Below are 26787 nucleotides of genomic sequence, written 5' to 3'. Positions count from 1 at the left end.
AGGCGAAAAGGATGATGTTTCAGGGATACAGTACATAGGAGTGCGAAGGTCCTAGGTTCTAACTTGGATATGAGTGTCCATTTTCTTATTCTTTTAATCTGTACATATTCATTATATATAGCCTTTATATGCATTATCTGCCTCCTCATTTTAAAATATTTTATAAAAACACAATCTGTGTTCTTTTGAGGCACATATCATTTAACCATAACACTCAGTCCCTTTTCATCAGTCACTGTCAGTTATTGAAGTCCTGATTGTTCTCCCTCATCTATTGCTGCGTTGATAGATCGTCTTCTCCAGCAAGCACCTACTATCAATCTGGTTGATTTCAATACTCAACACGTGACCTGTCCAACAAACTAGATTCTGGGTTCCTTGAGCTCCTTGGTTCAAAGTCATTTTCTTCTTCCCTCTCTCAGCCTCCCTGAACTGTTCAAATCAGTAATGTGGAAAATCTACCCTCTAACTCCAACACTACCTTCCAGATGTTTGCTTCAGTAATCCCCTTTTTACCTGGGCTGGACTGTGAGACCAGCTAAGCTGAGTTAAGGGAACCTGTGTTATATCAAGCAATCCCTGTCCTGCCCTAGGAGGCAGAATCCCACAATCCTCACTCTTACAGTCAGTTCCAGCTGAGGCCTGAGGAGTCCATCCTCCTGCAGTGGGAGATGCAGCTCCCAGTGCCAAGGTGCTATCAGCTGAGGAACAGAAGGTCCCTGAAAGGCCACTCAAGTGACCTCATGAGTGGCTGCAGTCTAAATGTTAAATAATTTTTTTTTTTTTTGCTGGGTTACTTCTATTTGGATTGGTTGAACTTATCAACAATTGATATATTTTGTTTGGTGAGGTAACTGCAAATGCAGCTGCTTCCAGGGAAGAGTTATAGTACTAGTTAACACACTTATTTTTCACAATTTTAACTTCAAAACATAAATTTTGCCATACGTGGTCAAGTCAATGTTGTAAACAATGGTGTTATCTGATCAATCACACGTCTCTGATTTTAAATCCCAACTCCCATTTAAGTTCAGATTCTCTTCTCAAAATTCCATGGGGACTGTTTTCGCAACTGCACAGACACCTTAAAATCCATATGTCCCAAGACAGAAGTCATTATCTTCTCCCTCAAACCTGCTTCCCTTCCAGAATTCTAGAGCTCAGTAACCAGCTGAGCATATCAGGGTCATCTTTGATTCCTCCTTCTTCCTAATGTTCCAAATCCAGTCAAATACCAAGTCCCATCCATTTTACCTTTTTTTTTTTTTAATTTAATTTATTTATTTAGAGACAGGTTCTTGCCCTGTCACCTAGGCTGGGGTGCAGTGGCATGATCACTGCTCATTGCAGCCTTGAACTCCTGGCCTCAAGCAATCCTCCTCCTGCCTTAGCCTCCTGAGTAGCTGGGTATATAGGCATGGGCCACTATACCTGGCTAATTTTTAAAAAATTTTTCTTTATAGAGACGGGGCCTCTCTATGTTGTCCAGGTTGGCCTTGAAATCCTGATCTCAAATGATTCTCCTGCCTTGGCCTCCCAAAGTGCTAGGATGACAGGCATGAGCTACCATGCCCAGCTCATTTTTTTTTTTTAGTACAGATGGGATCTCACTATATTGCCCAGGCTGGTCCCACATTTTACATTTTAGATATTTTTTGAACACATCTCCACTGCCACCATCCTTATCCAGGCGTTCTTTAGCTCTCACTTGTCTATAGCAACAGCCTCCCCATCAGTTCCCTGTTCCTATGCCTGCCTCTCTCCAGGACATTCCTTCCATGGAAGTCTAAGCAGACTGTTCAAAATTCATGTCCCTTTCTTGACTCTTAGGATATAGTCCCAAATCCCTATTGGCTTACAGGAAAGTCCATGCCCTCTCCCACCTACTCTTCTGGCATCCTCTACTGCCACTTGACCCCCTAGTTCTCTCCACTCCAACCAAGCTGTAGCTCTTCAGTTTCTCAAACATGCTATGCCCCTTCTCACATCTGGGTCTTTGCACAGGCTGTCCCCCTGCCTGGTATGCCCTCCTTCCCTTTCATTCAGCTAATGCATTTATCCTCTTGTCTTTGCTAGTGGACATTGTCTCAGGGATGCTTCCTTGACTTTCTAGAAAAGGTTATGTTAATTTGCAATATGCTCCCATAGCACTCTGAATTTTTTTCATTGTTGAATTTCGTTATTCATATATTTGTTTATCCCATAAAAATATACAACTACTATATACCCCTAAAAATTAAAATTAATGCCGGGCGCAGTGGCTCACACCTGTAATCCCAGCACTTTGAGAGGCTGAGGCGGGCGGATCGCAAGGTCAGGACATCAAGACCATCTGGGCTAACATGGTGAAACCCCATCTCTACTAAAAATACAAAAAAAAATTAGCCAGGCATGGTGGCGGGCGCCTGTAGTCCCCGCTACTTGGGAGGCTGAGGCAGGAGAATGGCGTGAACCTGGGAGGTGGAGCTTGCAGTGAGCTGAGATTGCGCCACTGCACTCCAGCCTGGGTGATAGAGCAAGACTCCATCTCAAAAAAAAAAAAAAAATTAAAGAAAAATTAAAAAAAATTAAAATTAAAAAATAAAAGTAGAAAATAAACATAATTATTTAATGTTTGCCTTCTCCCATTAGAATTCATGTTCCATGAGGACGTTAATGTATCTATGTTGTTCATGGCCATATCTTCAGTGCCTTGCCAATGCTCAACACATAGTCAAATCTTAATAAGTAGTTGCTGCTTAACCTACAGAATAGGAGAAAACTTTTGCAATCTATCCATCTGGCAAAGGGCTAATATCCAGAATCTACAAAGAACTTAATCAAATTTACAAGAAGAAAACAAATAACCCCATCAAGAAGTGGGCAAAGGATACGAACAGACACTTCTCAAAAGAAGATATTTATGTGGCCAACAAACATGAAAAAAACTCATCATCACTGGTCATTACAGAAACACAAATCAAAATCACAATGAGATACCACCTCATGCCAGTTAGAATGGCAATCACTAAAAAGTCAGGAAACAACAGACGCTGGAGAGGATGTGGAGAAATAGAAACGCTTTTACACTGTTGGTGGGAGTGTAAATTAGTTCAACTATTGTGAAAGACAGTGTGGCAATTCCTCAAGGATCTAGAACCAGAAATACCATTTGACCCAGCAATCCTATTACTGGGTATATACCCAAAGGATTATAAATAACTACTATAAAGACACATGCACACATATGTTTATTGCAGCACTGTTCACAATAGTAAAGACGTGGAACCAACCCAAATGCCCATCAATAATAGACTGGATAAAGAAAATGTGGGACATATACACCATAGAATACTATGCAGCCATAAAAAAGGATGAGTTCATGTCCTTTGCAGGGACATGGATGAAGCTGGACACCATCATTCTCAGCAAACTAACACAAGAACAGAAAACCAAACACCACATGTTCTCACTCATAAGTGGGAGTTGAACAATGAGAACACATGGACACAGGGAGGGGAAAATCATACACCAGGGCCCGTTGCGGGGTGGGGGGCTAGGGGATGCATAGCATTAGGAGAAATACCTAACGTAGACGGTGGGTTGATGGGTGCAGCAAACCACCATGGCATGTGTATACCTACGTAACAAACCTGCACGTTCTGCACATGTATCCCAGAACTTAAAGTATATATATATATATATATATATATATATATATAAAGTTAAGGATTTCGTTTCAATGTGCAGCTAAAACCTAGGCACTAATAGTCAATTGTAGCTGTGTTTTCCTAAAGCCCTTTGACCTTTATTTTCCACTTCACAAAGTTTGTTATGTATATGATATATTGCCCTCTTTCTCTTTTCCCTCTTCCCAGTGATGCATCACAAATTATTGCATTTTTATTGGGTGAGGCCCAGGTAATCTCTCTGTTTATAGCTCTGACCTTTCTGGATGCAAACACAAAGTGAACTTTGGTTTATCTCCTGCCATAATGTAGCTGCTAATTACTGGCAAGCAGGCTGTATTCCACGGCCCATGTGACCCGTTGGGCATGACCAGAGAGAAGCGTGGGGAAGAGCGGGCTGAAGGACTCCACTAGAGGCTGTCCATCTGGATTCCCTGCCTCCCTAGGAGCCCAACAGAGCAAAGCAAGTGGGCACAAGGAGTATGGTTCTAATGTGATTGGGGTCATGAAGACGTTGCTGTTGGACTTGGCTTTGTGGTCACTGCTCTTCCAGACCGGGTGGCTGTCCTGGAGTTCCCAGGTGAGTCAGAACTGCCACAATGGCAGCTATGAAATCAGCGTCCTGATGATGGACAACTCAGCCTTTGCAGAGCCCCTGGAAAACTTGGAAGATGCGGTGAACGAGGGGCTGGAAATAGTGAGAGGACGTCTGCAAAACGCTGGTAAGAAAATGTTAATAGAATCCTCCTCCACTCTGTTACTACCTCTGGGGACAAAAGGTTGCTAAGCAAAGACTTTGTGTTCTTTGTTTGGTCACACAACTTTCTCTAAGGGCTGTCCCTAAACCCCTTTCTATTTCATGACAGTAGCTCCTTAGAGGAAAGAATTTGAACCCTATTATGCTGTGCTCACTCACACTTCACCTTGCGCTGGGACTAGCCCTGACTTAGGAAATGTAAAGTGTTCACGGCGGTGAAATGTCCCAGTTAAAACTGGGTTTAGGTCAGATGTGGTGGCTCACGTCTGTAATCCCAGCACTTTAGGTGGCCAAGGAAGGAGGGACACTGAGCCCAGGGGTTCAAGACAAGCCTGGGCAACATAGCGAGACTTCATCTCTTCAAAAAGAAAATAAATAAAAATAAACTCAGTTTATTGCCCAGTTCCAGGAAGGCATCATGTTTCCTTCTGTACTCAGAGGTAAGATTTGGTCTGGACCTAAGATTTCACAGGGATACTAATCAAGAAGATGAATTAAGACAGTCAATTTCACATAGACACCAAATCTTTCTCTGGGCCTTTTATCCAGAGAAAGACATTTGTCTCTGGCCTGTTCACTCCTTTTTTTTTTTTTTTGAGATGGAGTCTCACTCTGTCACCCAGGCTGGAGTGCAGTGGCACTATCTCGGCTCACTGCAAGCTCCGCCTCCCGGGTTCACGCCATTCTCCTGCCTCACCCTCCCGAGTAGCTGGGACTACAGGTGCCCACCACCACGCCTGGCTAATTTTTTGTATTTTTAGTAGAGACGGGGTGGCCTGTTCACTCTTTACATTTCCTGTGGCTGTCATTACCAGACATAGTTAACACAAAACATGTGTAATCAAATTCATTGTTGCAGTTCTTCATTGTATCTTTTAGTTATAAAAATAAATTTTATAACATTACATAAAATGTGTAAAATAAAGGGGGAAAAAAAGCATCCATGATTCCCAGCCACCTGGATGTTTCCAGTCTGTTTTCATGTGCTTCTTAGCTTCCTGTTTTTAAGAATGTGGTTGGTGATCACTATGGCATAGAAACAATTTTGGATTCTTCTGGTTCACTTCACATTATTGCACAAGTGGCTTTCCTAGAGCGGCATGGCCTTTCCAGTCATCATGTGAATTGATATATAATATCCAGTATGTATCATATCCACTGGATATAAATTACCTAATTTGGGGGATATATATGATAATATATATAATAATTTTCTGATGTAGGATATTTCATTTGTTTTAAATTTCTCATTATTATTTTTACAATACTTCAATGAACATTTTCATTTTCTGCATTCCCTGAGATTAGATTACCAGAAATAGACTTATTGAGTCAATGAGTATTTAATGCATCTTAATGGTCATTTGTGGTTTTAAGGATGGTATGTCTTAATTTTCTCTATTTAAAATTCTGTGGAAGTAGGGCAGCTGTTCAGATGTGAATAATGAGTTACTTCTGTGCACATACGACATCTCTCCAATTCTGAAACTAGATTCACACGTAAGTGAACGGATCTGATCTAGAGCCATAACGGAACAAGGAGGTCATTTAGTAAAATCCCCTTATTTACCGAGGCAGTGTGGTACAATGGAAAGAACACTTGATTTGTCCTTTGAGGACCTGGATTGGGATCCCTGCCCCAAAGTTTCCTCTCTCTGTGATCCTGGGTTAGTCTCCCTGAGCCTTGGTTTCTTCAGTTACTAAGTACCTGTCATGGGGTAGCTAAGTTCTAGGTACTTCAATTACATCACCTCTTTAATCACCACAGCTCTGTGAGGTTAGCGTGGTTGACACTGGTTTCACAGCAGGGGTTTAACAACTTTGCTAAGGTCATTTAGGTTGTCTGTTTGAAGTGAAATTCATACCCACATCTGTCTGATCCCAAGGAGTACATGGGTCACTCTTTGGAATCCATTGCAATATCTTTACCCAGTGTGAACTAAGTTTCTAATTAAAACAAGGCCGTGGAACATTATGGTTAGAAGCAGATATTTGGAACCTGACAGATCTTGATTTATTTTCCAGCCAGACCATTCACAACAGGTATGACCTTAAGCAGCTAGTTAAATTTTCGGAACCTCAGTTCCCACACCTATAAATTAGAATAACTGGTAGTTACCCCATATGGATAGCATGTGGATTCAATCAGAAAACTCATATAAAGTACCTCCTTCACTGACTGAAACATAGTAAGAACTCAATAAATGGTAGTTGTTGCTGTTGTTGTTGTTATTGATGTTAATGTAGTTGTTCTTATTGTTGCTGTGCTGTTGCTACTGCTAGAACACATTACCAAGCACCTAAAATAATTGAATAGTATGTTAGTTAGAGCCTTGGTCCCTGCCGCATACAATCTGAATTTGAATTCCTGCTCCATTATTTACATTTGAGTGACATTAGGTGAGCTATTTATCATCTCCAGGTTTCACTCATGTCATTTGTAAAATACAGTTATTAGTGGGCAGGTTGTTAATGGATCATTTAAGTGGAAAGCTCTATGGAGATGAAGGAATAAGCTGTGATGCCCAGACTTTTACATTTGTTAATGCATTTTGTTGGATGGATATGCATGCATAGTAAACATAAAAGGTACAGGTTTTTGGGAGAAAGATAGCTCATGTTCTAAACATGGTGAGCATCATTATTTGGAAAAAATTATAAGACAATATATCTGAGGGTTACATTGAAGAAAAGTAAAAGTTCAAGCGTTATATGTGATGTTCAAAGGGAAATGATCAATATTTTTTCTAGGAATCAGGAAAGCTTTGAGGGTCTTGAAGAACATTCAGAATCTAGTGGGAAAGAACATGAAAAAAAGAGATTCCTTCAACTTCATGACATCACCTCCCTGAGGATGTATGGTTCCAAGGCTAATCACATGACCCATACCTTGTGTGTGCTCCCTCAGGCTGAGCCGGTCCCACTCCTAGACCCTAGCACCGAGGTTTTAGCTTCATGTTGGTCCACATTGGTCCAACCCCATCCTTAAAGCCTTAGATAGGAAGAGAGAGTTCTGAGCTCACCCCATATTGTTCAGCTTTCCATCCATCCTCCCAGGCATGAGATATCATTGTGGGGCGGAGAGTGTCGGTAGGAAAGGATGAAAAGTAGCGTGGGGGAAATGCTTATTTTAAAAGTAAACCTTTGATTTGAAGTTATGTCATTGTCTGAAAAATATTTAGTATTTTCTAGAAAAATCACTTGAGTTCTGGAGTGATAAAAGGGAAAACATTACCCCCACCAAATTAAAAAGAAGAGAAAGCAGTACACATAAAAGTAAAATATTGAGAGGCAGCATATTATACTATGCTCCATAGAAGCCATTCTCAAATATTTTGGTATTAGGGCCTCTTTATTTATTTATTTATTTGAGACAGAGTTTCGTTCTTGTTGCCCAGGCTGGAATACAATGGCATGATCTTGGTTCACCGCAACCTCCGCCTCCCAGGTTCAAGTGATTCTCCTGCCTCAGCCTCCCAAGTAGCTGGGATTACAGGCATGCACCACCACATCCAGCTAATTTTTTGCATTTTTAGTAGAGACAGGGTTTCTTCATGTTGGTCAGGCTGATCTTGAACTCCCGACCTCAGGTGATCTGCCTGCCTCGGCCTCCCAAAATGCTGGGATTATAGGCATGAGCCACTGCACCTGGCCTAGGACCTCTTTAAACTCTTTAAAATTATTGAGGGTGCTGAAGAGTTATGTTTATGTGGTTACATATATCAGTATTGATTGTATTGAAAATTAAACTGAGAAACATTTTAAACATTTTTTATGAATTCATCAAAAATAACAAATAAATACCTGTTAGCACAAATAATATTTTTATTAAAGAAAATCTATATTTCTCAAGCCGAAAAAAAAATAACCAAAGTGAGTGAGAAGACTGGTTTATACTTTTGCAAATGTCTTTAATGTCAGGCTTAAGAGAAGATAGCTATATTCTCATATTGGCTTCTACATTCAATCTGTTGCAATAATATATGTCATATAGCCTCTGGAGAACTTATCATATGCTCATGAGAGAAAGAGACTGGAAAAAAATAAGGAATGTCTTAGTATAATTATAAAAATGACTTTGACTTCATGGATCCCCTGAAAGGGACTAAGGGTACCTCAGTGGCTCATACCTTGAGAACTGCTGTTCTACAGCATATCAAGTTCTAAAATTAGACTTCCCTAGGTTCAAATCCCTGCACTACTACTTGCTAGCTGTGTAGCCTTAAACAAGTTAATCTACCTCTCCAGACCTCCATTTTCTCATGTTTAAATGAGGATGACAAAATATTACCTTGAAGGATTCAGAGAGGATTAAGTGAAATAATACCTGTAAAAACATCACAGCCCAAAGCTAGGCATATAGTGAAAGAGATCATCCGGCTCTATTCTATTAATAAGTGGATGAGGAACTGGGGCCCCAGTAGAGAAGTCACTTGTCTGAGGTCACACTCAACAGATGTTGGTTCCCTTTTTCCCAGGCACTGTGCCAGGGTTTCTACTTGAGTTTAGCTGTGTCAGTCATGGGCTGCCTGGAGCACTGGATTTTTAAGTGTCATTTCACTGTGGCTCATGGTGGTAGGAGAGAACAGAGCCCTCATAGAGACAGGAGGTCAAGAGAGAGGAGCTGCAAGTGTGGCCATCTTCATGTGACTGTGTGCTGCCCTCCATGTCACTTTTTGACTCCTCTTGCATTTAAGACCCTCTCCAACCCTATTTTCTACAGTTCCTCACATGCCCTCTCCCATTCCCCCAGGTCCACTGTAGCCTCATTCATTCTGTTCTCCTGGTTTCAAATTCTCTCTATCCTCTCTGTTGTCATGAGAATTAAATAAAATAAAAGGCATATGGGGCTTAGTACTGAAGCTGGCTCATGGTTACACTCAATTAAGTGTGAACTGCTATCAAACCCATCACTCCCCCCTTCTCCTCCATTAAATATCTCTGACTGGTCTAATTACATTGACGTCTCCTATTTGGCTAGTCCTACCAAAGTACTGACATCCTCATTCAGCTCTCTTATTGAATAAAGTATCAGTGTTTTCAAACTTAAAAAAGCAAAGTTGGTAGACATCTCTCAAGTGGCTGTAGAAGTGCAAAGACTCCTCCATTCTTTGAAAGAACAAGTCTCTACCTTTGAAAACATTCTTATTTGTTCAGAAGAACAACTTCTATTATAGACATGCTTTGCTCTTTTAAAGGTATTATTAAAAATTATCCCATTTTACAAACTTGGTTTTAACCTCATTTTACATGCGAGAAACTAAGTGAGAGAAATTAAAATGGCTTGTACAAGAACACATAAGAAATCACTTATAATGCCGGACTGTGGACTGAGGTTTCCAGACTCCCTGTAGACTTGGCAAACTTAAGAACATCCCTGCAGCTGGGCACAGTGGCTCACGCCTATAATCCCAGCACTTTGGGAGGCCGAGGTGGGTGGATCATGAGGTCAGGAGATCGAGACCATCCTGGCTAACACGGTGAAACCCTGTCTCTACTAAAACTACAAAAAATTAGCCAGGTGTGGTGGTGGGCGCCTGTAGTCCCAGCTACTCGGGAGGCTGAGGCAGGAGAATGGCGTGAACACGAGAGGCGGAACTTGCAGAGAGCCGAGATCATGCCACTGCACTCCAGCCTGGGCAAAAGTGCAAGACTCTGTCTCAAAAAAGAAAAAGAGAAAAAAAAAAAAAAAAGAACATCCCTGCTTAGGAATCAGACATTTGTCCTGATTACTTTTTATTGGAAGGAACCAAAATGTAATAGACAGATTGTGGTCAAATGGTTCTGCTATTCCCTTCTAAAACGTGGTGCCTAGCAGTCCCCAGGGATATCACCAGCAAGACCCTTGCTTCCATCTTAATATGGGAGTTCTCCATTATACAAAGACCTCAAGCCAGAATGAACATAATTCACTTTGGCTTTGGGAGTAGCTCATACAGGAAATGCCTAACCCCAGGAGTGGTGTTCTGGTCAGTAAGGCCAGCCATCCTTGTGACCAAACAGATATTTCAAAGATAAACTTGTTTTCAATTCTTGTATTGCTTTCTAAGAGGAGAAATGTGTGAGAGTGAAATCCAAACAAAACTCTCATCTAATTTAGGACACTAATGAAGACATTTTTGTTTTCTTTATCCTTGATTAGAAACATTTTAAAGTAAGAGGATGTATTTTAAAGACAAAGGGGTTTTCTGGAAATTTTGTAATGCTATACAATCTCCTTCCCTGTCTACTAAGAAAGAAAACAGAATTGTGCAGCACCTTCTTTAGAAAAATAGATGATAGTTAGACTGTTAACCATGTTCATTTCATGTGAGAAGTGTGGCTGCAGGGAACTTTCTGAGGGCATGCAGGTATTTTTCTCATAGACTATTTACTTTGTATCTTGAATGCTCCAGGAGAGACAGGGGCTAAAAATTGTAATACAGCAAGATTCGTTGAGAACAAATAATCATACCCATTGATAAATTTTGGATTTAACGTTTTGGTGCATCACTAAGCTGGTAAAAGGCCATTCCCTCATGCGTGAGTTTTGATTTGAGATATCAAAAATGTACAATTGGTTTGGGATGAGACAATCACAGCTTCAATTTCAGATCCCACTATTTACAGCATATGGGACTCTGGTAAGACAAACTCAATAAAGCTTTTGTCTCAGGCTTTAATTTCTAGAAAACTGACCAAGACACCCCTTTTGAGCAAGAATGATAAATCTGAGACAGAGATGTGACAGCTTTTTATCAATAAGAATGATTGCATTATAACTATTTCTGATGGGTGTATTTCAACTGCTTAGTGTCCTTTCTATCTGGAAGTGTGACAGGCATCTCACACCTGACATGTCCACCTCCATCACCACACACACCACATTAGCAAACCTGCTCCTCCCACACTCTTTCTCATCTTGGTCAATAGGAGTTCCCTTCACCCACTTGCTCGGGCCAAAAATATTGGCGTTATTCTGAGTCCTCGTTTTCTCATACTTCATGTTGCATTGATCAATTTCCTACCTTCAAAATACATCCTAAATGCAACCATTTTTCTCTACTTTTGCTCCACCTACTGTAGTCCAATCTAACCTAGGTTATGAATCATGTCTTCACTAGTCTCCCTGCATTTGTTTCTGTTCCCCACAATCTATTCTCTCCATCAGGATTCAGAGATATTCTTTAAAAATAATAGTCAGACAATATCATTTCTCTGCTCGAAGTCCTCCAAAACATCTTATCCTGGAATAAATTGAAAGCACTTACTAACGCCCACATGGTCATGCACGGTGTGGCCTCACTCTGACCTCACATCTCATCCATACTACCTCTCACTTACTCTGTCAGGACTACGCTGGCCTCCCTGTTCTTCCTGAAATGCCAAAGAAGGGTCCTGCCTGGGATTTTTGCTCTTGCTGTTCTCTCTGACCAGAGAAACCATGTATCGCATGGCTCAGTCTTCACGCAGGTCCCAGCTCCCCCTAGGGCTTCCATGACCACCCTATCAGAAATGCATTATTCTGTGTAACGCACAAAGAAAATGTAACCCTCTTGAAAGCAGGAACTATTGTTCAATACTGTATCATGAGCACAAAGAAGAGCGCCTGGCACATGGCAGGAACTTAATAACTGTTTGTTGACTGGATGGATAAAGATCAGAGACCAAGGAAGACTGCAGCCTCCTGCAAGCTGGCAGCAAACAGCACCTGGGGACCATGTAAGAACAGGTTATCATAATGTCTATGTCTTTTATTCCCAACACTCTCCAGTCCATACAGGAGACCTGCTGCATCTAGGGTTGTGAAAAGATGAAGAGGGCAGTGATCACAATGAAAATGTTCTAAAACTGGACCGTGTGGATGGTTGCACAACTATATATATTTACTAAAAGTCATTGAATCGTAAACTCAGCATGGATGATTTTTATGATAGATAAATTATACCTCAACAAAACTGTTGAGAGAGAGAGAGAAACAGAGATGCAAAGATATAGAGAGACAGAGACACAGAGAAGAAAAAAGTGACCAGGAGTAAAACAAGGGCTCAGGATGTAAATATTCCTAGGCCTGAAAATGGATATCCACTTCTTCCCAGAATCAATCTCATGGCTGCTATAAATTACTGAAAAATAACACTAGTGTTCTATTTTCCCTCATCTCTGGACGACAGGCCTAAATGTGACTGTGAATGCTACTTTCATGTATTCGGATGGTCTGATTCATAACTCAGGCGACTGCCGGAGTAGCACCTGTGAAGGCCTCGACCTACTCAGGAAAATTTCAGTAAGTATTTGCTTTTGTGGATGCAGCTCATGGCCTCTGGGCACAGGATAATCCCAGTGTGAAATGTAGGCACATGACCATGAAGCAGCTCTCCCATCATCTCTAGCCACATAGCTGAATGAGTGGCCAAGTACCAGGCAGGAGACTGGCTTTATCCCTACAGATGACCTAAATGACAGGGGCCCTCCATGAATCCAGGAAAGTGAGGAGAGCCTTGGCTATGTACTGTGTATACACTTTCAGTTGTAAGGAGAAGAATTCTTTTGTTTTAAATTGTTTTTAAAATTTTGTTTTGATTTGTTTTTTGGGTTTTTTGTTTGTTTGTTTGTTTTTTGAGACAGGGTCTCCCTCTGTTGCCCAGGCTGGAGTGCAGTGGCATAATCATGGCTCACTGCAGGTTGAGCTCCTGGGCTCAGGTGATTGTCCCATCTCAGCCTCTCAAGTAGCTGGGACTACAGGCATGTGCTACCATGCTCAGCAAATTTCTTATATTATTTATAGAGACAGGGTTTCACCATGTTGCTCAGGCTGGTCTCAAACTCCTGAGCTTAAGTGATCTGCCCGCGTTCAACTCCCAAAGTGCTGGAATTACAGGCATGAGCCACTGCGCCCAGCCAGTTTTTAAGTTTCTTTATTTAAATGTTAGTATAAACTGGTTTGCCTTTGTGTCCCTCAAGAAATACCTGAGAAATCATGTTTAAAAACATATTGCAAGGCCCCACACCAGAAATCTCTGCTTCAAGTCATCACCATATATCAGATCATAGTTAATTGCTTAAGGGTTGAATCTGACACCTAACTTAAAGTAGTAACTGCAATGTCAAAGGATGAAAATGGGAAGAGGGAGATCCTTGCCTAGTTCCTCCTCCCAATCCCCAAACCCCAATCCCAACCAGAGCTTTAAGGAAATAAAGAGTGTTAAAAGCTCTCTAGAGACAAGCAGATGTGCAATGCACCCCCTTACTACAGAAACTAAAGAAAAGGCTGTCTGAGCAGCAGAGCACTGGGAGTAGAGCCACGGCTCTAAACTTTAAACAATAACTTCACACCAAACAGGCAGGCCACACTCCCATCAGGAACAATGGCTACCACAGCAGTGATTCTCAATCTTGGGAAGGTAAGGTGTGCACAAGCATAGTTCAATAAACTCCACATCACAATTTCAGAAATATATGCTGCTTTTCTCTGCCTCTACAGAGAGAGGTATAACCTGGTTCTCCAAAACCAGGGATGAGATGGTCCCAACCAGATTCCCCTTAAGAAATAGGAGAAAATAAGATAAAAAATCATCCAATCAATTGCATAGCATTTTACTCACTACTGTTTTGTAGTTCTCTGTACAACTGAAACTTGCCCTCTCCCTTCAAAGCACCTCCAAATCTCATCTCACCACTATCTGGCCTACAGACACTACTAATGCTACAGCCTCCCAGTCCCTCTTCTGCCTCTTCCCATCCTGCATTGAGAAGGAAGCCAGGTTCACCTCCAGTCAGCTCACCTTTGTAAAATACCTTCCCTCCCTGTAGTGTGTTTTCCCTCTCGAACCTCTCCATGCCTCAGTTGATCTTCGTCCAGCCCAAGGCACCCTATGCTGCTCTGAGTTTGAGCATCTTGGGAGGCCCCACTTTCTAAACCTCTGAGAGCCTTCCCCTTGCTACTTCTTTCCTGTCCACTGAGTATTTTTCTTAGTTCTAGGAATTCATTGTTGTTTTCTCTCCTACAGAATGCGAAACGGATGGGCTGTGTCCTCATAGGGCCCTCATGTACATACTCCACCTTCCAGATGTAGTAAGTAATACTACCGTGAACTGAAGTCAGGACATGGTATTGCAACTTAAAGGACTCATCAAACAACAGTCTGGTCAAGGCAACACAATCAGAGGTGTTGAGGTCTAGTATTTTGCCATCTCCCCATAACTGTTATTCTCTTAACCAGGTAACTTCCCTTGCTCAGCATGGAGTGAATGTCTGTAGCCGTTCAGGTTGAGTCATTAACATCTGACCTTGAGAGAAAATATGGTATGGGTAAAAAGTCAGAGTTTTGAGACAAAGCAGGAAAGACAGTGAAATTGGATAATTTGAGGAGTTTAATAAATAAAATATTCACAAAAGTATGGGTAGAGGGTTGGGAAACACAAAAGAAAGTACAACACCCCAGGGCACTAGTAGGGTTCTGTTCTATCCTGTAGGTCTGTGAAAGTGGGGAAAATAACAATATATTTAGTTCATGGGGTTGAGAATTATATAAACGACATGTTAAAGTCCTTTGTACAGTGCCCTTACTATCTTAGAACAAAGCTCTCAATATATTCTAGAATGAACATATTTTTCTGGCTCTGGGAAAATCGTCCTCATCTCTTCCATTCATTTTACACAATGTAATTATAACCAAAAAATACTTTGTTCTGCTAATTACACCTTCCCTAATCAAAAATCTGCCCAAGTTCCTTTTTTGTACCTGTTCAATCTGACCCTGAATCAAGAATCACCCTTCATCTACACAGAGAAAGCTGTGCAGAGGATTACTTGCAATGGATTTTGAAGGGTAAACATTGGACCTCTGAAAATTGTGTTGCAAAGTTTGCTTTTGTCACCTCACACCCACCATTACAAACAGCCTCAGATGCTCAGGCTCACTGAGCACTTTTTCAGCTTCTCTTCTATACCAAAATGCAGACAGATCCAGAATCTTACTCTTCCTTGCATTTGTTCCCAACTGTCATCTAACCTGATCACTTACTAATATTGCTATAGAGCATGCTCAAAAGGAAAGGAGGATTGGAAAAATTGATTCACCATTTATGAAGACCTTCTACGTGCAAAGAAGCATTTTAGCTATGTCAGAGTAGAGAGAATTAAGTAAAACACAGCCCCTGCCCACCCAAATAGAGAAGGTGACAAGGACTCTCCTGACCAATACAAGGCACAGTGAGATCGATGCCATCAGGGAAATAGAAACAGGAAACTGCAGAGGGCAGGGATCAGTGGCACCCGCCTGTAATCCCAGGGCTTTGGGAGGCCGAAGCAGGAGGATCCCTTGAGCCCAGGAGTTTGAGACTAGCCTAGGCAACATAGTGAGACCCTGCTCTACAGAAAGTTTAAAAATAAAAAAATTAGCCAGGTGTAGTCATGCACGCCTGTAGTCCCAGCAATGTGGGAGGCCAAGATGGGAGGATCACTTGAACCGAGGAGGACAAGGCTCCAGTGATCCAGGATCACACCACTGCACTCCAGCCTGGGTGTCAGAGTGAGATCCTATTAAAAAGGGAAGGGATGGGAAGGGAAGGGGAGAGAAGGGGAGGAGAGGGGAGGAAGGGGAGGTGGGTGGGAAGGTGAGGTGAGGGAAGGTGAGGTGAGGGAAGGTGAGGTGAGGGAAGGTGAGGTGAGGGAAGGTGAGGAAGGTGAGGTGAGGGAAGGTGAGGTGAGGGAAGGTGAGGTGAGGGAAGGTAAGGTAAGGTAGAGAAAGGAAAGGAAAGGAAAGGAAGAGAAAGGAGAAAAAGAAAGAGGAAGGGAGAGAGAGAAGGGAAAAGAAAAGAGAAGCTATAGAGTGCACAGAAGGGAAGGGTCACCTCTGTTTGAGGGGACTAAGCTTCAATGGAGGAAAAAAAACTCATGAAGGAGATGCAATTGTTTGCATGCTGAAGAATGGGTACAATTTTAATAGGCAGAGACATAAGGAGATGAGCTTTCTAGCCAAGCAGAGGGAGAAGTATGTGTAAAAGCAAACAAGCAGGGAAATGAAGAACTCTGTATTAACCAGAGTTCAGGAAATGTATAGGGGAATAATAAAGACAAGACTAGGAAAATTAAGTAGGACCATATTTGGAAGTTCATGGGAGGAAAGTCCAGGTGAAGGAAGTTGCATTTAATGAGATTCGCATCAGAAATCACTAAGGTTTTAGGCTTGGGAATGCCAGGAGAAGTTGCCAACTTTCAGAAGAATGATTGACCACAGTGTATAGGAAAGACACAGGCAGAGACTGATGACAGGAAAGTCAGCAGAGAAGGAGGGCCTGGATTAGCAAGAAGGAAGTGGACAAAGAAAGGGAGGATAACTGCAAAGATCTTTGAAGGTAGAATCAATCAATGGTATGATGTTGGGGTGAGAGATGGAAAGTAGTCAAAGAAGCCTTTGCAATCTCAAAAGACTAAAATAAATGAAAAACCGTTTGGAGGAGCAGAAATGAAAGAGAATTCTGACTGTGAATATTGTAGTTTGAGATGCAAGCAGGAAGCCCACTAAAACCTTTTGATGGAGCACTAAAGACGGAAGGGGATGTTGTTTTCCTTCCTTTGTTAAATACATACTAAGCACCTACATACGAGCCTAGCTGACTGGAGATACTGAGGTGAACAGGCTGGGGAGAAGGCAATGCATGGCAAAGTGTAGATGGCATCTTTTCGGCTTTACAACAATTATAGTGGCTGTGGTGGTCTCTCCTTTTTCTTATCCCAACTTCCCCTGTATCCCAGCCCAGATATCATGATGACTCACTTTAGAATAAATCAACATAACCAAGCCACATATTCACAAAATTGCCTAGAGTGTGCTTAGAACATAGCATGTGCTCAACAAATGTTTTTAAACTTAGCTGTATGAGAAAGACACCTATATACATGAGAAACCTGCTTTAATGACCCGATTTCATTCTTACCATTTATACATACATGCTGAAACAGGTTAAAGAGGGATCTTATTTGTGCTACTTAAGTTAATACTGATAATGGTTTCTTTCCTCAACCTCTTGACATAGCCTTGACACAGAATTGAGCTACCCCATGATCTCAGCTGGAAGTTTTGGATTGTCATGTGACTATAAGGAAACCTTGACCAGGCTGATGTCTCCAGCTAGAAAGTTGACGTACTTCTTGGTTAACTTTTGGAAAACCAATGATCTGCCGTTCAAAACTTATTCCTGGAGCACTTCGTATGTTTACAAGAATGGTACAGAGACTGAGGACTGTTTCTGGTAAACAGGATCATTAATATTTCATTAGCACTTGCCATGGAGAGAAGCCATAGGATCATGCAGGCCACCTAGTTATTATTAGATGCACCTTCCACTGGTAACAGCATTGGGTATAGACATCAGTTCACTTTCTCACACATAAATAAAAGCAAAGGGGACCAAGCAAATATAGAGTTGTAAAAATAATCAGTATAGTTTGCATCTGCAACACTCTTTACTGTTTTGAAAGTACGTTCACATCAGTTTTATTGATTTCATACAGTACGTTATCTGAAGAAAATAAAACAAGTAATAGGATCCCTATTTTACAGATAAGGAAAATGAAAGCCAGGAGTTAATGTTTTCACACTCCTGTGTAAGAAACAATACCAGAGAACATGCATCTTGCCTATACCTACAATTAGTTAGGAAAAATGATCTCACACTTCTTCAGAGGAACGAGAGGTGGGGGAGAAACAGGAATAATGGGTATTGTATTAGTAATAGTTTGTTTTCATACTGCTATGAAGAACTGCTCGACACTGGGTAACTTATAAAGGAAAGAGGTTTAATTGACTCACAATTTCACACAGCTGGGGAGGCCCCAGGAAACTTACAATCATGGCAGAAGGCGAAGGACAAGCAAGGCACGTTCTTCAAAAGGTGGCAGGAAGGAAAAGTGCTAAGGGAAGAGGGAAGAGCCCCTTATAAAACCATCAGATCCCATGAGAACTTACTCACTATCACGAGAACAGCATGGGGGAAACCACCCCCATGGTTCAATTACCTCCACCTGGTCTCTCCCTTGACACGTGGGGATTATTGGGATTATGGGGATAACAATTCAAGATGAGATTTGGGTGGGGACACAAAGCCTAACCACATCAGGTATCATTACTAAAATAAAATGGAAAGATTCATTCAACTCCAACAAAGGTGGTAGAGGAAATCTGGCTGGGTTGCTGCCTGTACTTCCAGGATGCTGCTTAATTCTGCATTCTCTCTCCATCTAAGTAAGCAAAAGGCTAAGATGGGATACCACCAGGGATGCATGTCTAGGGACCCACAGGAATCAACCCACAGTATCTAATGTGAGGTTTAAACAGGAGCAGAAATTATTCCTATCAACTGTGAATTTTTGTACTGTAGATTCAAGGTTTCAACTTACCTATGATAATGGGACTAGTTTATAGAGCAGAGTAGAACCCTCTTCCTGCAAGCAGCCAGAAACCATCACAAATGACTCACCAAATGTCAGATATCATGACAACTCACTTTAGAATAAATCAAAGTAACCAAGCCACATATTCACAAAATTGCTTAGAATGTGCTTAGAACATACACTGTGATTATGGGGATAACAATTTACATGTATATATGAAGATCCCTAAAAGTTCCCCCATCCTTTCACTAATTTAGATCTTACAATCTAAACTAGTGGTATCATGGTGTGTGCTGTCTATTGTGTTAATAGCAGAAATGAATTTTAGATGAATAAATCCCAGGATAGATCTGCAAATAAGAAGTGAAAGGCATGAAAGGCCATGAGGGAAGTAAGCTGTTTTAGTTTCTCTTTTTCCTATTCCAGGTACCTTAATGCTCTGGAAGCTAGCGTTTCCTATTTCTCCCACGAACTCAGCTTTAAGGTGGTGTTAAGACAAGATAAGGAGTTTCAGGATATCTTAACGGACCACAACAGGAGAAGCAATGGTAAGAAGACATGAAGATAATTTTTTTTTTGCTAACTTCTTCTTTATGACTACCACCTCCTTATAAGTCATTTCAACAAATCCTCCACTGCAGAGCTATCATCATTACTCATACATATTTTGTATATTTTGGGAGATCTATAATTGCATGTAACTTCATTATATTGTTCCTTTCGTTGACTAAAACCCTTATCCTCTAAGAGAAAATACCTAAGTATTATTGAATAATTATATTAAAAATAATGATGATGTTAAAATCCAGCTTTTATAAACCCAAATGATATTATGACCCACCCTCAGCAAACTCTTTTTTTAAATTCACCTCAATCCAACATATTATTGGATTTGTGACCAATCTTCACACATTCTGAGCCCCAGTCCTCCTGGTGACCAAGAGGATGAATTTATTGATTACATAGCTTCATGCAAAATTACAAGGTAAGCAAAGATTATCTCACTTTCTTATTCCTTCTGTGTCTCACCTGCCCAGTGATCTACCAGCTAGAGACCAAGTATGAAAACCTAATTAGATGAAAAATTATCCTCAGATAAATGACCACACATTGGGTACAGGGTACACTGCTTGGGAGATGGGTGCACCAAAATTTTAGAAATCACCACTAAAGAACTTATTCATGTAACCAAACACCACCTGTTCCCCCAAAAATCTATTCAAATAAAAAAAAGTCATCCTCACTAAGATATTAGGGGACTTGTTGAAGTTTCCACAGAATTCTCTCGACAAACAAGAATGTATCAGGGGCAAAGGAATCAATTGTGAGAATTTTCTACAAGGGAAGATGCTTGCTTGGCGGATTTCCTGATATTCAAATTATCATTTATTGCCATTATCAAGCATTTGTTATATTAATGGCCTACCAGTTGCAAAAACATTAACCAAGATATGGTGGGAAAGAAACATATAAGCATTTATGTCCCTAAAGGGTTTACAATTCAACAGGGCAGCATAATGGCACAGCATCTAAAAAGATCTAATGAAGTCTCCCCCAACTCCTCTCACTCATAAAACTGTGCATTCAGGATAGCTGGCAGAAATTAGTGGTAGACTTCAGATTGGACTCTGGCATTGCAGTTACTAAGATGAAGTTTTGAGTGAAGAGGCTACAGATGAAGCCCAAGTTGCTTAGGGAGACTTTATAAATTCTTCTCAGTTCACACTTTTATAATATCTTTTTCAACCACTTTTACAAATGGTGAGGTATACTTCATTTATCTATGACAACATATTTTGTAATTACTCCAGCCTGGCATAATGGAATAAGCACTGAACTTGACTATCAGAGCTGTCTTTGTCATCTACTAGTTCTTTGACCCTTTGGCATCTTGGCTTCAGCCTCCTTAAATCTATAAAATTAAAAGAATGATGGACTAGATGATTTTTTAAAAAAGATCCCATTCAGCTCTATTCTGACTCTATAATTGTAAATGAAACAAAAAAGAAAGGAGGAATTTAAGGAATTGGAGTTTATCTTTAAAAAATTTAATATTAACATACTGAGTTCAAATTCAGGCAACTGGTTCCCTGCCTGTTTGCCTGTAGACTGTCATATATTTCTCTCCTTGTCTTACCTTCTCTTCCAGTGATTATTATGTGTGGTGGTCCAGAGTTCCTCTACAAGCTGAAGGGTGACCGAGCAGTGGCTGAAGACATTGTCATTATTCTAGTGGATCTTTTCAAGTAGGTATAATATTTGGAAAAACCCTCCTCCTTTCAAAAAGGAAGTATTCCAAGGATTTCCAAAAGGCACATTCTCTTTTCTCTTGCTTTGCACAACGCCTTATGGAGTTAAGTATGATGATAATATTTGAACTCCGTCAAATACATATACTATACATATACTCCGTCACACCCTCATTCTTATTTAGCTAACTGTGGCTTTAGCAGAGATGCATTCCTTTGACACCTTCACCATTTGTAAATATAAAGGGTTTATTATAGCCCCATTGAACCCACATGTCCATTTATGACTGAGGTCTGCTCAGTCAACATAGAATCCTGGCTGGCTATGGTCACTCACACCTGTAACCCCAGCACTTTGGGAGACCCAGACAGGAGAATCACTTGAGTCCAGGAGTTTCAGACCAGCCTGGGCAACACAGTGAGACCTCATTTCTATTAAAAAAAAAAAAAAAGAAAGAAAGAAAGAAAAAGCATACGATCCTGATCTCTAGCCTGTTTTTAAAAGTCTTTGTCCAGAAAATAATAAACCAACTAAAGACTCAATAATATTGTTCCTGGTAATGTCAGCCCCATTTTTTTCCTTCAGTTGCTAATGGCCTTTGGTCCTAGATTACTTTTCCTTCAACCACCTCTGATAAGCTTGAAGTTTCAGTTGTATGAGTCTGATATACACAATTATTCCTCACCCTCTGTGGTGTAGTCACTAGGTGGTGATCTTTTCCTCCACATTTCTCCGAGCCAAAGAGAAAAAATGCTGGAGAGCAGAAAGCACCTTTGATCACATCCCATCTTTTTTTATGGCTAATTATCTGATATGGTTGGAGACCCCACTGACAAGCTGTGCCAAGGTAATGTTTGAGTCAAATTAGGCTTGAAGAAGGTGTCACTGCCATGCCCATGCCCCTTGTCCCCAGAAGCCAGATCACATGACTTCACTTATCTCACTGGGCCCATTAATCATTACCTGTCTGTATTCAAACAAGAGGCTGTTACTGTCTAGATCTTTCCCATATTTGCCTGATCATTTCACCTACACTAATGATACTTCTCACAGCATGAATGGAAATGAAGTATAGGAACTGCAGGCCTGTTTGATGGCTCCACATTCATGAAGGTAATTTAATTAACCAACCAGACTCTTAACTACAAAAGTACAGGAAAGAGGGCAGAGTTACTGATATTTCACTCCAAGAACCTCATTGATTTCAACAGCTGCTTTGCCCCTGGAAGGAGTCCTTACTGTAGCCAGGTTGGTGTAATTGTACTTTCAGAAATCCTCAATAAACCACCAAAGTGCTGGCATTCCTTTGTCACTATTCCCAAAGGACACCTGGCTATGTTTTGGAAAGCTCATGAGACTAAATTGGACATAATGTATTCACATTTTAATTCTGACACTTCTGGTTGTTTTGACTCTTGGATTTTTGTAGCATTTTGAGATTAGGTCTTCTCATTTGTAAAATGAGAATTAAAATGTCCTCTTCATAAGGGTACTTCTAGGATTAATGTGATAATAGGAGTAAAATATCCAATACAGTTCTTAGCACATAGTAGATGTGTTCAAATGTTAAATATGCTGGGCACAGCAGTGCATGCCTGTTGTCCCAGCTGCTTGGGAAGCTGAGGCAGGAGGATAGCTTGAATCCAGGAGTTCAAGACCAGCCTAGGTAATGTAGCAAGACCTTGTCTTCTAAAAAACTGTTTTTAAATAAAAACATTAAATAATGGTCAGCCTAATTGCAGCAGTTCAAACATATCAGATGCTTTTCAAACCTCCAAATAATAGGAAGCTTAGAAACCATAGCATTTGAGGCCGGGCATGTTAGCTCACATCTATAATCCTAGCACTTTGGGAGGCCGAGGCAGGTGGATCACCTGAGGTCAGGCGTTCAAGACCAGCCTGGCCAACATGCTGAAAACCCGTCTCTACTAAAAATACAAAAAAAAAAAAAAACCAGCCGGGCATGGTAGTGGGCGCCTGTAATCCCAGCTACTCAGGAGGCTGAGGCAGGAGAATCGCTTGAATCTAGGAGGCGGAGGTTGCAGTGAGCCGAGATCACGCCATTGCACTCCAGCCTGGGCAACGAGAGTGAAACTCCGTCTAAAAATAAAATAAAACAAACTAAAAATAAAAGTAAAAATAAAAATAAACCATAGCATTTGCAGAGCAATCTTAGACAGTACTGAGAGTCTACAATGTGCCAGGCATTGTCTAGGAATTGAGGATACAAGAATCAATAAGCTAATGTTCCATATATCAAGAAGCTTACCATGTTAGAGAAGATGTTTAGTCTTTTTATGCTTATGTTTCACCATCTAAAACACAAGTTTAGTGATAAAATTTCTCTCTACCATGTCTCAATATCTCTAAATTGTTAAAAGCACTTAAAGAAAATAAAGTTTCTACCTATAAACCAAGCCTTAAAAGCCAGCATGAGCTCACATGTCCATAGCACCCCAAATCTCAAAGAAATCAAGAAATATCTGTATTCTGATTTTCTTTTCCTTTTGCGTATATTAACCACAATTGCTTAAATTCTCTTATTTAACCTAGCAAGCACAGAAGAAAACAATTCTATCTGGGGAAAGTAGAAAGTTTTGCAGATTAATGAAAAAAATATTTTAAACTATTTTCAAGGATGATGGTATAGTTTGTGTGAACTGTAGAAGATGCATCTCTATTTTTCCTAATTTTCATGAGGAACCTGTGCTTTTTATTACAGTGACCAGTACTTTGAGGACAACGTCACAGCCCCTGACTATATGAAAAATGTCCTTGTTCTGACGCTATCTCCTGGGAATTCCCTCCTAAATAGCTCTTTCTCCAGGACTCTATCACCAGTAAGCTATTATTTTATGTTATAGTATAAATAATATATTATTATTTTCTTTGTCAAAGGCAAGATAATTTTTCTCTATTTAGGACCCAAATTCTAAAATGAGCAATTATTTTTACTTGCTCCAATTCACTCAACAAATGTTAACTGAAACCAACTACATGCACTGCATTTTGAAACAGCAGTATCCCTATCAAAGCTCTTAACTATAGGTCACTCTGCTAGACTATAGAACAGCACAACAGTGGACACATCTGCAACACTGGCATGAAAGTAACAATACGGAAAGACAGGAAGAAGCCCTGCTATTGAGGGTCAATCTTACACTTACAAGAGGTAGAAATTAAATAATGTAAAATAAAGCAAGGGTTACTGGAAAGTTCCCTACATCCTAAAGCAAAATTTTCCTGTCACTGATATTAAAATCCTACCTTTAGAAATGTGTATTCCTAGGTTAAGACATTGTCTTCCATTATAATTAAGTTGACCATTTTCCAAATTTGCCCAGGAGAGTTGGTGTATTCCTGTTATACCACTAAGCCATCTGGTTTAGCATTTGTGCGAAAAAATAGTCTCCATTTGGACACTAAATCATGGCCACCTTAATATAATGCAGGGCTCCTGATTCTAATAGTATATTGGGCTTTGTCAGTCCCTGTACTTTCATATGATTAAATCTATTTGATGCATTCTGCCCACAGAGACAAACCATTGAGAGCAGGCTGGGATGGGAAGAGGAGGAAGAGGCAATGCCGATGACCTTAAACAACTTTGGGATGGCAAGTCAAGGGTCAGGCCCAAAAAGCTGCAAAGAAAGATGAATACCTCTGGGGTGTCACAGTTTTTCCCAGCTAGAAGTTCTAAGTCCTCTCATTTACGACCATGCCAAAATTAAGGACTGTATCCTCTTTTGGAGCTGGGTCTTAACTGGATTCTTTTTACCTCATGAAATGTTTTCAGCAAAAGAAACTGAAACCAATGAAAGTTTTATTTTTCCAGCAAATATAATTCTGAGTGTAATATCTGGATATCATTTGACCGTCTTCATGGTTCTAGCAAAAATACGATTCTTTGCAAATGGGCAGTCCAACATGCCCAAGGTAATAGAATCCACTTGGTCTCAGTTCAGCAAGGGCTTTTAATTCATCACTCAGCCCTGTGAAGGTCACCATTCTCCAGCTGCTGAGGCACAGCAGTTCTAACCCTCTCCATTATTTTTCCCAGGGCAGGCATTTGGGGCATGAAGTAATACCCAATCAGAATTGTATTCAAAGCAGTTTCAGTGGTATTATCCAATCAAAACTGCTCATGTTCCGTTCAGAATACCTAAACGCAGGGATTGTTTTTAGTTTTTGATTTTTGGGTTTCTCTTTTGCACTTTAATAAAAACAATCAACTACAAGCTAACATTATTTCTATATAAAATCTTATAAGAATTATGCAAATACTTCATGTTGCCTTTCCTGGTTGCATTTGTATGTTTTTCATCATGGGAATGAAGTATAACTGCTTATAGCTACTTCCCTCATTTTATTGATTCTAAGAGAAGACAGAATTGTGACATGGGATCATAAAGAATAAAGAACACTGACCCAAGGAAGAGTTTTTTTTCTTTCTTTCTTTTTGAGATGGAGTGTCACTCTGTCACCCAGGCTAGAGTGCAGTGGGATCTCGGCTCACTGCAACCTCCACCTCCTGGGTTCAAGTGATTGTCCTGCCTCAGCCTCCCGAGTAGCTGGAATTACAGGCATGTGCCACCACAGCAGGCTAATTTTTTTGTATTTTTATAGAGATGGGGTTTCTGCATGTTGGCCAGGCTGGTCTCGAACTCCTGAACTCAGGTGCTCCGCCTGCCTCAGCCTCCCAAAGTGCTGGGTTTAGACATGATCCACCTCACCCGGCCTCCAAGGAAGAGTATTCTAAAAGTCTCCTTTAATAACATCCCTTCAATTCCCCTGATATCCCTTTAACTTTCCAGTTACCCTGCTGATCCCAACAACCTTTTGTTCTAGGCTCAAGACAAGATTCTTTTGTGAAGGACCCGTTTTAATATTTTCCTTTTTTATTTAGACAAAACGAGACTTTGCTCTTGCCTATTTGAATGGAATCCTGCTCTTTGGACATATGCTGAAGATATTTCTTGAAAATGGAGAAAATATTACCACCCCCAAATTTGCTCATGCTTTCAGAAATCTCACTTTTGAAGGTACTGGTCTACTAAGAGCAAATAACCCCAAGGTGAAGAAATATGGGCTTTCTGAGTGGATTTGGGGCAACAAAGAGGGTTTAGCAATAGATGATTCTACAGCTAAATCCCTTTGAACTCAACTGGATGCAAACATCATTACATAAACTTTGAGGGTGCTGTTATTGATAACTGAACCCCGGTTTATGCTTCAGTCTTTTAGGATCTTTGGATGTCACAGAAAAGGGCAGGTAGCGCAGGTTCTGTACTTATGAACAAGCTGATCAGAAGGCATTTTGAGCAGTAATGTCCTGACTGTGCTTGGAGACTAACAAGAGGATAAACATTTGCAGTTTGATTTGGGTCCTTCCATATCTCCTTTTCTATCCTTTAAGGATCTGGGACCCTGTGTTAAACCTTTAGCTATCAAAACTCCACAAAATAATACCCTCCAAAACAACACGAATCTCCTGAACTGCATGGATCAATGTCGCCCTTTCCTACAAGCCCCTAGTGAAACTCTCATCTTTCATTTCCCAGATCTCATCCTGAGACTATGAAATTTTCTTCTAAATGTAATGTACACTAAGTCCAAGACAAATGATAGTGGCCTTTTCTAACTTGCCTCAGAGTCTTACTCTATAAAACCTTTGTTTTACTGCAGTGTAAGTGACTTTCTCTGTAGGCTTCGGAGGGCAGCAGATGCCCAGCATT

The 26787-nt window shown here is 40.6% G+C and overlaps 1 protein-coding gene across 1 annotated transcript in view; it reads left to right on the top strand.

Annotated features, from left to right (window-relative positions):
- Nucleotides 1-4024: 4024 nt before the first annotated feature.
- GUCY2C (guanylate cyclase 2C) overlaps nt 4025-26787 on the top strand; it is an 83018-nt gene continuing 60255 nt past the window's right edge. The window contains exons 1-8 of the mRNA XM_032159697.2: nt 4025-4390; nt 12579-12691; nt 14415-14479; nt 17446-17661; nt 19229-19350; nt 20952-21048; nt 23775-23892; nt 25959-26094. Of these exons, the coding sequence (XP_032015588.1) occupies nt 4174-4390; nt 12579-12691; nt 14415-14479; nt 17446-17661; nt 19229-19350; nt 20952-21048; nt 23775-23892; nt 25959-26094 (1084 nt within the window). The 5' untranslated portion in view covers nt 4025-4173. The remainder of the gene's footprint in view (nt 4391-12578; nt 12692-14414; nt 14480-17445; nt 17662-19228; nt 19351-20951; nt 21049-23774; nt 23893-25958; nt 26095-26787) is intronic.

This window comes from Hylobates moloch, unplaced genomic scaffold (assembly GCF_009828535.3).
Source record: "Hylobates moloch isolate HMO894 unplaced genomic scaffold, HMol_V3 SCAFFOLD_8, whole genome shotgun sequence".
NCBI classification, from domain to species: Eukaryota; Metazoa; Chordata; class Mammalia; order Primates; family Hylobatidae; genus Hylobates; species Hylobates moloch.
The sequence above is the reverse complement of the archived record's forward strand: the minus strand, read 5'-3'. Positions and strand labels throughout refer to the sequence as shown.